At 41.3% G+C, this 13,232-nt stretch overlaps 1 protein-coding gene across 1 annotated transcript in view; it reads right to left on the bottom strand.

Annotated features, from left to right (window-relative positions):
- Positions 1–13,232, bottom strand: part of AGBL4 (AGBL carboxypeptidase 4) — a 966,914-nt gene that overhangs the window by 147,551 nt on the left and 806,131 nt on the right. The window contains exon 9 of the mRNA XM_075286245.1: positions 2,797–2,908. Within this exon, the coding sequence (XP_075142346.1) occupies positions 2,797–2,908 (112 nt within the window). The remainder of the gene's footprint in view (positions 1–2,796; positions 2,909–13,232) is intronic.

Raw genomic sequence — 13,232 nt, 5'->3', positions numbered from 1 at the left:
CCCTGGCCACGATAAGGCTGATGAATCTTCTTTCATCTCCTTTATGATTCCCTTGGATGGTAGTCTGTGCATCCTGAATTTATTCCTGCTGCCCTCTGGTGCACTGGGCTGAGAAAATTTATGATACACAGTCTTCCTCTGTCAAAAAGGAGTAAATTAAGTAATTAAAGGCAATAACAGTGAGCCATATACTGTAGCTTCAAGCAGGGATTCTGTGGAGGAAACTGTGTCACATAAAGGGGCACAATTACTATTTTGGGGGCACTGAGATGGGATGGGAATATTGGGAAGCTTGTGTGAAATTCTTCATGCTGGTCTGGGCCAGATACAGGATATATAAATGCCGCTACAATGTAAGGATGGGATGACTCTGGTGGATAATTACACCCCTGATCAAACATTGCATTATCACCATAGTCAACCCAGCACAACCTCTCCTGACTCCATGGGACGATATGGTCGCGTTTTTTTAAAAAAACTTGAGACTCCAGACCCCATAAGACCATCTTTCCATCTCGAGGACCATGCCAACCCCATACCATTGACTTACCATCGAATTGCCAATGAAATAATTGCAACGTAACAGAAGAAATAAAAAAAAAAACATTTTGCAAAATATACATGTTTGAACCATCCGGGGACGGAGCTTCTGATACCCGGAGAGGTCTAATCCTCTCAAGCCGCGCAGACTCTGCCCGGCATACATCATTTAAATCAGCCGGCACAAGAAATATGATGTTTCAATCAATCAGCGCCTGGTTAATGATTCAAAGACCTAACTTGTCTTGAACACAAGCTCTCTGGGAATATTACAGAGAATCCATCTCCTTTCAAAAGCTTAAATAGAACTTTATTTCAAACACTCAGAAAAAACTTTATTCCGGTCTCCCACAAAGCTTAAACAGATGCCCAGAGGGCTCCGTATGTTAAATATTTCGAAGGATTTTCATTTAAGTAACAAGAAGCTCTATTTTTTTTTTCTAGATGTTTAAAAAAGTTGCCGCATTAATATGCAGAATGGAAATGTTCAGGATTTGGTTCCTTCCAGAATTGATGCGATTTCCATTTTTATCATAATTCCCGATTCTGCTCACTCATCTGTTTTATGCCTTGCGGAGAATGCCGATACATTTTAATGGTCTACTCTTCGCCCAATGAATATAAAGATGTACAGATATCGAACGGAGGAAAAAGGTAATGAATAGGGACCTCCCAATTTTAGGGTTAATAGAATTTTAAAAAAAATTCCAAAAATGAACAATATCTGGGATGTATGTCCCAATCGGTTCTTTCCCTGGTAATCCTGGTGTTGCCGCATGCCAGTTATTTACATACGCCACATGGCTTTCTCTCTCAGATCTACCGATCTCAAGTTTCCTTGCATTGGTTCATCGGCCAAGGCCATACTGGTAAAAAAAAATTCCAATTGCGTTACTCAAAGGATGATCATTCCAAGGAAGGAAAAAGGTCTGGTCCCATGAAAGCCAATTTTCCCCAATCCATAGCACTGAAATTCGTTCCATCAGTCAGTGGCTATGCCACAGGGTTGGACCCTACCAAACCAATACTTATGGCGTACTTCAAATATTACAAACCCTTCGCTCCATTCATTTCAATGGGAGAGTTGGAGATAGCCGAACGCTCTACTTAAGCTATCTCTGGCACTCCATTGAAATGAATGTCTGACCATTGCTGTATTCAAAAAATGGGATGAAAGTTTCCCTGTAACATCTCTGCCTGTTCAGGTCACTGCACCACCCTCTGCTTGCATGCGGCGGCGCAGGAGGCGGGTGCAGTTTGGTTCTTGGCTTAAAGTTTTTGGTCGCACTGTGTGAAAACGGCTCTAGTTCTGTGATTGTATTTGCACCACACCCGTCTTCTGCCCTTGTTTGCCTCTGTTCATGAAGTGGTTATTCGTGTGATTGATAGCTGCCTTCTTGTCAACTCCATGGGCGGGTTCTTCCTCCCTATTTAATCTTGGCTCTCATTCACACCAGTGCTTGCTATTGCCTTGTGTGTACCTGCTCCTTACTGTCCCTATTTTTGCTTGCATTCTTATCCTTGACCTTTGGCTTTCCTCACTGACTATTCTTTGGACTCCGATTTGGCACTGCATCACTCGACTGTTACTGACCCTTGGCTAGCTGACCTCTCTTTCTTGTCCGTCTTGTCTGTGTTTTGTGTCTCACATATCCAGGAAGGGACCATCTTCGTGGTTGCCACCTATTACGTAGGATAGGGTCTGGCAATAGGAAGGGTCAGTTGGGGGCTTCAGCTTAGGGCTCACTGTCTCTTGTGTCCCGTCCCAGGGTTCAAACAGTAACTGGGGAATTGCTGTCCTAGCAATTCCCTAACATTACCATTCTCTTGATCAGTATGGACAGGGAATAACTTGTTTAGAGGTAGACCCCTTAAAATATGTAATCAATATCAGATTGGTAGCGGTCCAACTCAGAAAAACCCTTGACTGGTTGACTGAAGTTTCTTTGTTGCTTTGGCACACACCATGCGCCCCTTCATGGTTTACCATAAACAGCTCTGGATTATATAAAATAGGTGCTGAAGGGGGCGCCACCAAGCTATTGTACCCTGACTAGGTGAAGAAGAGCCTTGGTATAGTGCAAATATAGTGTAGGCGCTACCAAGTTCAGCACCAGGCCAGCTTGAAAGCTGCCGAAACACCGGAGTAGGTGGATCATCAACGCCAACAACATGCAAACGAAGTCTCGGGCAGAGGCTAGTCACATAAAGCACCATATACTGTATACATTGTGTATATCATATTGTAGAACTTACAGGACTGTTGTGCATCTCTAGGATCAGCTGCTTCACTCCATACAGAGTAGGATGGGCCCAAGGAGACGGGTCCTGCCAGTGTCTATTAAGATCAAACCCCATCAGCGAACACCTGGAACAATAAGACACACGGACATATCAGGGTCTACTCCTCACTACATAGGTACAGTATGGGAACCAATGACATGAGAAAGGGACTCACTTATTTAAGTTGCTCCCATCAGAGAGCTTAGACTACACAGGATGGTTGAAAACCATAATAAGAGGCAATAAATGTAAAAACCCCCAAACTTCTAATAGTCATTGATGTAGCGTTCACTATGTTTACTCTGCCAATATGTATCGCAAAGAGTGAAATACAGGATGGAAATCCACAGAAAGAATTGACGTTGTAAATTTTGATATATTTTCCTCCTTAATTGATATTCACTCTGAAATCTGTATAATAATAATAATAATAATAATAATAATAATAATAATAATAATGTCATATAATATCCTATACGTTCCTGCTGATACTTCTGGTGAGTGAGAGAAGTTACTGTGTTACTACTCTCTGTGTGCTGTGTATGGGAGACATCAGAGCGGCTTCTATTCACCAACAGGTCAGGGAGAACTGGCAGAGGGGAAAACTTACAAAATGCAAAATCTAAATTGTATCATTATCAATAATAGTCAGACATGGTGATATTCATTGTGCATACAAACGGTAAGATTGATTTATGCAAGGTCTGTTAAAAGGTTTCATACATTAGAATAATAAAAGTAGTAGTAAATATTATTATTATTTGTTATGAATATTTTGCGTAGTTGTTCTAACAATTTACTATTAGGTATCATTATTTATTATTTATCATTACTATTTATTATTATTATTATTATTATTATTATTATTATTATTATTATTGTGATTAGTTTTATTAGAAAACGTAATATTTTCACAATTGTATCCATAATCATCCCAATAATGCATATCATCTTAGGTATCATTATTACTATTATTATTTTATTATCATGAGTTGTATTATAATAATGATTATTATTATTATTATTATTATTGTATTTATTGTTATTATTATTATTATTATTATTATTATTATTATTATTATTATTATTACGATTATTACCAAAATATTTTTTTTTCCAAATTTTAGGCATAAACATCCCAATAATACATGTCATCATAGTATTATTATTACTATTATTATTTTATCATGAGTTGTATTATTATTATTAATATTATTATTATTAGAGATGAGCGAACAGTGAAATATTCGAGATTCGATATTCGTTTAGAGTAGAGCCTCAATATTCAACTACTCGATCGAATATCGAATCCCATTAATGTCTATGGGAAAAAATGCTCGTTTCAGGGGAAACCACTATTTGACTAAAGGAGAGTCACCGAGTCCACGAATAGCAGGAGGAGAGTGTTTAGGAGGAGCGATGTGCAGTTAAAGCGCACGGACCCCATTATAGTCACTTGACGAGCCTCCGACAGGACCAGTGTTGATTGGCCAAATGCTGTACACTGGCCAATCAACACTGGTCAATGCATTCCTATGAGAAAAAGTAACCTCCCTCGTAACAGCAAGCTGCCAGCTCTCCCGACTAGCAAGGACGAGCCTGCTGCAGAACCAGCGTTGATTTGTTGAATGCTATACACTGTATGGCATTCGGCCAATCAACGCTGGTTCTGAATTGAATATTTACTGCGAATAGGAGCAGTAGTATTCAATTGAGTACAAATATTTCGAATACTGTAGTATGCGATTGAATACCTACTTGATTGAATACTACTCGCTCATCTCTAATTATTATTATTATTATTATTATTAGAGATGAGCGAATACTATTCGAATAGCACACTCCCATAGGAATGAATGGACGCAGCTGGCACCAACATCCGGCTGCTTAACCCCCTGCGTGCCGGCCGCTCCCATTTATTCCTATGGGAGTGTGTTATTCAAAACTGCTGTTTCGAATAGTATTCGCTCATCTCTAATTATTATTATGATTATTATAGAATTTTATATTTTCGCAATTTTAGCCATAATCATCGCAATAATACATATCATAATGTATTAGATTACTATTATTATATTATCATGAGTTGTATTATTATTATTGTTGTTGTTATTATTATTATTAATCATATGTATTATTATTATTATTATTATTATTATTAGTGTTATTATTAATCATATGTATTATTATTATTATTAATAATAATAATAATAATAATAATAATTAATTTTCATATTTTCACAATTTTAGCCATAATCATCCTAATAATATATATTATCACATTTATTATTATTATTATTATTATTATTATTATTACCACCATCATCATCATCATTACGCTTATTACCACATTTAATATTTCCCCCATTTTCGCCGCACTCCTCCCAATACCATTCCTCCATCCAGCAGGAAGAGGAATATTATCTTTGATTTACCCTCCTAATATCTGACAGCGCGCGCTCTGCCACGTATTAATATTTAAGTAAACCGCGGAGCTTTTTATAAATAGGCTCAATAATCTCTTTCATCTATCAAGGAAAATATGGCCGGGACTTTTTCATGGATTTTTTTTTTTTCATTATTTTTCATCTCGGGCTCCCCATGAAAGCTGTACGTTCGGCGTGTCACTTGACACATTGCTGTAATATATCTCGTGATATTTTTTCATTTGCCAGTTAAGTGGTGTCTTGGAGCTGGAAGAGCATGGTTCATGGCGACCATAAAGCGTGTTCTCCGGAGCGTCCCCTGTGTTTGTGGAGATTCATACCCCATCTTTTATTTTTATAGTAAACATTTTGTCTGATTAGATGCTGTCACGGCGTCGCGGCGCCCGGCCTGGTGGAAGGAAACGGGAGAAGACCTCTGGATGGATGCGGTGCCCTTATTTATGTTTATGGCCACATAAATCTATAATTACCGGCTCCGGCCTCTATATATCGTAACTGCTATTTAATGACAATGAAGTTTTGTTGCCATAGAAATGCGAGCGCAGAAGTTACCTATCATTTTTCATTCCTAGACCTCACACGCGCTGAATTATAGCATTACCATAGTAATTGGCAATTAGTCACCATGAAATAAGCAAAAATATATAAAAAATGCATCGCATTCTCTCATACGAAATGTAAATTACCGTCGCACGCTGGCCAGTCGCTCGCTGGTCAAACAAAGACGGAGACGTCGAACAAAGACGGCGGATTAACTCTTTCCAAACCGGACCTTGATGGACAAGGACCGTTTATAATAAGTCTTGACCAATAGGGGTCATTCCTAGGGAGGTAGACGGGGTCGGGGTCGGCTAAATGGCCCCCTATATCATTCTAGGGGTCTGAGGTCTGTTCTTAGGACACCTCCGGTTCTTATGGTAGATATTATTTTTTAATATAAAGTTTAAGAAGTAGCAAACATGTATCCGGGACACTATGGGAGGTCTATGTACGCTTGTTGCCCTGGGGTTCAAATAAGTTCCTAAGGTTTAGTTGACACAAGGGGGGGCGTAATGGCGGATTTTGGCACCAAGAGTGACGTGGGGAGCCGCGTCACTCTTGGGCCAAAACCCACATGCCACTACTGTCATGGCTTCGACAGTCACGGCCTCCCCCTCCAGAGTTGGCTCAAATGAATGGGCTGACTCCGGAGGTTGCTGCTGCAAGGCAAAGGAAGAAATGGCAGCCCGCTTCTTTTTTGCTGCTCATGGAAAAAAGTTGCCTGATGGTCTACATAGACCACCATTGTGAGGGGGGCAGATTATGACATGGATTACGTGCCATAATCCGCCCCCTCTGTGCCCGTGTGAACGAGCCCTAAATATAAGTGGGCCAAGTATAGCATTAGAGGGGTATGACCATCTTCAAGATTCATTCATTCCCAATCTGGATGGAACTGTCAAGTCACCAGGTGGGATGAGAGTAAGAGAACCCCATTCTAGAGATACCCGTGGTCCCAAGGAACCCACATCTATAGGACACTTTTTAGGCCTGGTTCACATCTACCCATGGGTTCCATTCAGGAAGTCCACTTGTATTTGTATTCCATATATAATTGTAGTGCACATGACATAGGTTGGGATACACTTGGCATGGTTACTCTCCATCATTGGGACACACTGGCGCATCCTAAGTAGTGATGGGTGAATGTTGTGAAATTCACCCCCAATTTTAAGTTTGCATCAAACTGAACTGGAAGTGAGGTCACTATACAAAGAATTGGAGGTCCTGGTCTTGGTCTTGGTGTCAATGCGACCCATGTGACCACTGAGGCCCATTTACAAAGAGGTCGTAAAACACTGGGACAGAAGACTGGAAGCCATCGCAGAGTCCCGGAGAGGTGAGGTCGCCGCCTCAGCTGTGTCACAGAGACCGAGAGAGAGCACCGGACACAACAAGGAGGCCTAAAAGAGGTGAAGGAAGGTTAGTATGAATGTTTTTATTTTTTTACGCCTCCCCTGAGTCTCTTCCAGATTGTATCCCAAACAAATCATATACCCAAACCACCTGAACCCGAAACAAACCCAATCATGGGAGGCTCACTCATCTCTAATGCTTTGGGACCTAAATTCGATTCGTGGGTGGCAAAACCCATGTTCGTCCAATCTCAAAATTTTTCAGTAACTCATACCGAACCCAGCTGAACGGGAAATTTACCAAAATTTTATGAGGACGCTAACGAGGACACAATAGTAAGAGAGAGCCATTCGCTTATCCCTAATCCTAAACCACTCCCTTATGTCAAACTGGTCAGATGTGAGATTGTGCACCGGAAATTTACCAAAATTTTTATGAGGACGCTATCGAGGACACAATAGTAAGAGAGAGCCATTGTTTCCTACCAATCCTCCCATGCCCCATACCTCTCTGCGGCTCCCAGGCTCACGGTGAAGGATAGCTTTCCAATTCATACATCTCTGCCAAGTAAATCAGACTTGGACATTTAAGCATTACTTATTCATTTGCTATATGCTCTCCTTCCAGCTTCTCCTTAACCTTGTCTCATTGTTTTTGTCTACTGTCTCTCTTACAAATGAAAGGCTTCACTGGCAGGCTGCTGAGGCTCACAATAAGGGCGATGGATTGATTTTATTTCATGTACATCTGGGAACCGTACCACCGAGCTCAGAGCCGTGCAGAGGGGAGCGCACGCTAAAATGACACTGCTTTGCTTTGAACGTTTTTTTTCCCACAAACCTATTGTCTGGCATATAGACATGTCCTACTTAATATTCAGTAGACGTCATGTCAGTGTGGTATACATGCTGGTATTGGAGATTCAGTCTTAAAGGGACGCTACAGTTATAGGAAAAAAAGGTAATTAATTGTAATAAAAGTTATGCAATTTCCCAATATACTTTCCATATCAACCTCATGGTTTCAGAGATCTCTGTTGGCTGTCATTCGGCTTTTTGCCATTTGTGGGAGTGGCTTACCTACAGGACCGGAGAAGATTAGTGGGTGGAGACCCCAGTCTTAGACCCATGTACACAACTGAGTGCACAACCAATGGGATAGAATTAGGTTTCAAACATCCAGAGAAACCATCTTCACCCTTCATGTTGTTGTCCCATCACTCTATAGGGGCCAAGTGTACTGTAGAATGGACTTGGTTCACACTCAGAGTGACATCTGAGCGCATTCTATGATTTACTTACCACTATGAGGACTTCCTATCTATCCCGGAACCCTGAACCCGGCCTGCGTCCCAGGTCATGTGACATCTGACGTCATTGAAGATGGACTGCAGCAGAGCCGGGAGATAGGTGAGAAAAAGTGTTTTGTTATTTTTTTCTCTCCCTGGGTCTCCGATTATTATTCTGAAAAGACAACAGAGTATAATAATTGTTTATGGGTGTCCACAATGGGGCATAATACTGTGTACAGGGGCCACTATGGAGCATAATACTGTGTGCAGGGGCCACTATGGGGCATAATACTGTGTACTGGGGTCACTATGGTGCACAATACTGTGTGGAGGGGCCAATATGGGACATAATACTATGTGCAGGGGCTCTATGGGGACATAATACTGTGTGCAGGGGCTACTATGGGGACATAATACTGTGTGCAGGGGCTACTATGGGGACATAATACTGTGTGCAGGGGCTACTATGGGGACATAATACTGTGTGCAGGGCCACTATGGGACATAATACTGTGTGGAGGGGCCAATATGGGACATAATACTGTGTGCAGGGGCTACTATGGGGACATAATACTGTGTGCAGGGGCTACTATGGGGACATAATACTGTGTGCAGGGGCTACTATGGGGACATAATACTGTGTGCAGGGGCCACTATGGGGCATAATACTGTGTACTGGGGTCACAATGGTGCACAATACTGTGTGCAGGGGCTACTATGGGACATAATACTATGTGCAGGGGCTACTATGGGGACATAATACTGTGTGCAGGGGCTACTATGGGGACATAATACCGTGTGCAGGGCCACTATGGGACATAATACTGTGTGCAGGGCCACTATGGGACATAATACTGTGTGCAGGGCCACTATGGGACATAATACTGTGTGCAGGGGCCACTATGGGGACATAATACTGTGTGCAGGGGCTACTATGGGGACATAATACTGTGTGCAGGGGCTACTATGGGGACATAATACTGTGCAGGGGCCACTATGGGGACATAATACTGTGTGCAGGGGCTACTATGGGGACATAATACTGTGTGCAGGGGCTACTATGGGGACATAATACTGTGTGCAGGGGCTACTATGGGGACATAATACTGTGTGCTAAGCACAGATCTTCTGTGGATGTTGTCTGCTCCAATCCGTCTGTCTCTTCATGTCATCCCAGACAGCCTGGATGACTATGAAATCAGGGCTATATCTGTGGCGGCCGTATCATCACTTCCAGGACTCCTGCTACAAAGGGTAAAGGTCACACCAAATATTGAAAGGATTTACATTTCTCTTTTCTTCATTCACTTCATTTTAATTGTGAAAAATAAACTATTAACTCTTCTATTTCTGAAAATATTGTATATTTAAGATTGTATCTTGTATCCTATGGTAGGTGCTGATTCCACTTCCTTTCTCCATAGGCTCACAGGCCGGGTGATTGTTACACTTATGAGGTTATTTAGCATGTCGGATCCAGATCTTTCATGGTAATCAGGCAGCGATGCGGCACATGGTAATCAAAGCCCCCTACTCAATAGCAGTGCCCGCTAGTTGTTATATGTTATGTTACAGGCAGATTTCAGAGGGTTGGTGGCAGAGTCATTCATTAAGTCGTTACAATATATACAGTATGTGTCCCTCTTACAGGGAACCCAGCGGTGGGAGTCTGTGCAAGGAATTTACTCTTGAGCAACTAAGCCTAGATTCACATTTCTAAGAGATTGTCTTACTTAAGGGTTTCTGTGTCAATATTACTGGCAGTAAATGGGTTACAGAAAGAACTTAGCTCACTGTTGTGTGCAGTTTCCATAACTTCCATTCACTTCTATGGGAGTTATGGAAACAGTGTAGCTCATGGCTAAGCTAATTCAATAAATTGAATTAGCCTTAAATTCTTCACAGTGTGGGCGAGGTCAGGTGAGTAGCGGGACTCATTTAAGGTGCAGATCTCAGAATTGAACCTGAATCAATAAGACATTTCTGGCGTAACCCCTTTAAGCACCTGTAGTATACATAGGACCTTAGCAATGTGCAGTTGTGAGACAATAGTACAGTAACTTAGGATCTTGGTATGATATATCAACCATGTAGCTCCATTTTATTAATCTATTGCTCTATTGTATATAATTGAACACTTGTTTTCACTTTAAGAAACTGGAATGGATTCACCTCCTGTCCATGCCGAACCAGAGAAAACACTTGGTATAATAATCTGAATGCTCACAAGAGGTTGCCATAACTTTAAAGTAGCTTTTTTTTGTACAGCGCCTTTGTTTTGATGCCACCAGGGCTTACACTGGGTAAGATAACCAATGTAAAGGACTATGAATCTCACAATTCCTCTCACAGGATTGCATCCATTTACAGCTGCCTGCATTCCTCTATTTTACAAGGTATAAGATAGGGCTATTATCATTCTCTGTCTGCTCTGCTATTCATTTGCTTGCTGTCTCTGTATTATCTGCTGCCCAGCATGTTAAACACAATCCCTCTGGAAAGCGAGAGGGAGGAGGAGAACTAAGGAGCAGTGGAAATAAGTGGCATGTGATGTCCTGTACTACATTATCTGCTGCCCAGCATGTTAAACACAATCCATCTGGAAAGCGAGAGGGAGGAGGAGAACTAAGGAGCAGTGGAAATAAGTGGCATGTGATGTCCTGTACTACATTATCTGCTGCCCAGCATGTTAAACACAATCTCTCTGAAAAGCGAGAGGGAGGAGGAGAACTAAGGAGCAGTGGAAATAAGTGGCATGTGATGTCCTGTACTACAGGGCGGAGGAGAGGATAAATAACCACGTGCTCAGGATATGGTACATCACACAAGCAATAAACCAACCCCAGGATCATAGTCATGTGACTGCACATGAACCCCCAAAGAAGCATCTCACCATGTCCTAAGTCTGGCAGCTTTTCTTAGGGTTTATGATACGTATTGACACCTACTATCACTTCCAGAGTTGGGGACATGAAATCCCAGACTTTGCTTTGTGTTGTGATTTTTGGATTATTTTATCGGAGTATTTTTAGAAGCAAGCAGGCGGTTTAAAGCATGTATTAAAAATGTATGATAAACATATAAATGGTGGAAATAAAAGCCGCCCGGTGGAAGGAATTCTGATATACTGAGCCGGTATTCCATAAACATCCATATAACTTCATCCCATGTGGCCATAAATACGTCGGCAGTCACACATCCATTATTTGCTGTAGTTACGTCTCTTACATTTCTTAGCATTATCTGTGGCAGACATAAAAAATCATCTGTCTGCTCCGCCGCGGCGACCCCCTGGAAGTTGTGCACCGTGTACCGTAATAACCTTGAAAGTCCTTTAGAGAAGGAGCACTCTCCTCGGTGCCTGGCGTTGTCTTGCTTGAACAAATAGAGGCCATTATGTATGAGTTTCTGAAGTGGCTTTTAAGCCTTACAAACTTTTCCATCAGTAATCAGTGACCATATAACTTTTTAGCAATCTCAGATTGGAGGTCAAAGGGCGCGGCGGAGAAGCTCAGTAATCATCCGGCTGCTCTAACGACGTGTCAAGCCTCGGTGCCATCCACCTCTCAGGTGAGCTCCACGGACGGCACTTTGCTTGAGGTTTATGTATTTTACCTTTGGGTAAAATTATTTATGTTTTTCTATTCAGCTTGTACACGGAGCGATCTCCCGCTCTATGACCTTATCACAGGCAACAGAGTTTTAATGCTAAGGCCCCTGGGTGTTCGCTGCGCAAAAACACTAACGGAATGTCAAAGCAGCCGCTTCTTCCACTTTTATGTTGTGTTAAATGTTTTTTTTTTGTGTGTGTGATTTTGTTTTTGTGCCAATTTTGTTCTTTACTTGATGTTTTTTTGTAAATAGGAAACTAAAGAATCAAAGAAAACATGTATATATTTATACTTTCTATCTATTCTAATATCTATCTATCTCCTATCTATCTATCTATCTATCTATCTATCTATCTATCTCCTATCTATCTATCTATCTATCTATCTATCTATCTATCTATTATCTATCTATTTATCTCCTATCTATCTATCTATCTATCTATCTATCTATCTATCTATCATCTATCTATCTATCTATCTATCTATCTATCTATCTCCTATCTATCTATCTATCTATCTATCTATCTATTATCTATCTATCTATCTATCTATTATCTATCTATCTATCTATCTATCTATCATCTATCTATCTATCTATCTATCTATCTATCTATCTATCTATCTATCTCCTATCTGTCTATCTATCTATCTATCTCCTATCTATCTATCTATCTATCTATCTATCTATCTATCTATCTCCTATTTATCTATCTTCCATCTACACTGACGAGCAATGCTTTCAGAAATAGAAGGGATAATAATTAGAGATGAGCGAGTAGTATTCGATCGAGTAGGTATTCGATCGAATACCACAGTATTCGAAATACTCGTACTCGATCGAGTACCACTCACTATTCGAATGTAAAATTTCGATGCGGAACCAGCATTGATTGGCCGAATGCTATACAGTCGGCCAATCAACGCTGGTTCTTCTCCTACCTTTAGAAGTCTTCTCCGTGCAGCTTCCCCGCGGCATCTTCCGGCTCTGAATTCACTCTGCCAGGCATCGGGCCTGGGCAGAGCCAACTGCGCATGCCCACGCTACAAGAAAATGGCCACTTTGACTGTAAGCGGCCATTTTCTTGTAGTGTGGGCATGCACAGTCGGCTCTGTCCAGGCCCGATGCCTGGCAGAGTGAATTCAGAGCCAGAAGACACCGCGGGG

The sequence above is a fragment of the Leptodactylus fuscus genome, chromosome 9 (assembly GCF_031893055.1).
Source record: "Leptodactylus fuscus isolate aLepFus1 chromosome 9, aLepFus1.hap2, whole genome shotgun sequence".
In the NCBI taxonomy this organism is placed as follows: domain Eukaryota; kingdom Metazoa; phylum Chordata; class Amphibia; order Anura; family Leptodactylidae; genus Leptodactylus; species Leptodactylus fuscus.
The sequence above is the reverse complement of the archived record's forward strand: the minus strand, read 5'-3'. Positions and strand labels throughout refer to the sequence as shown.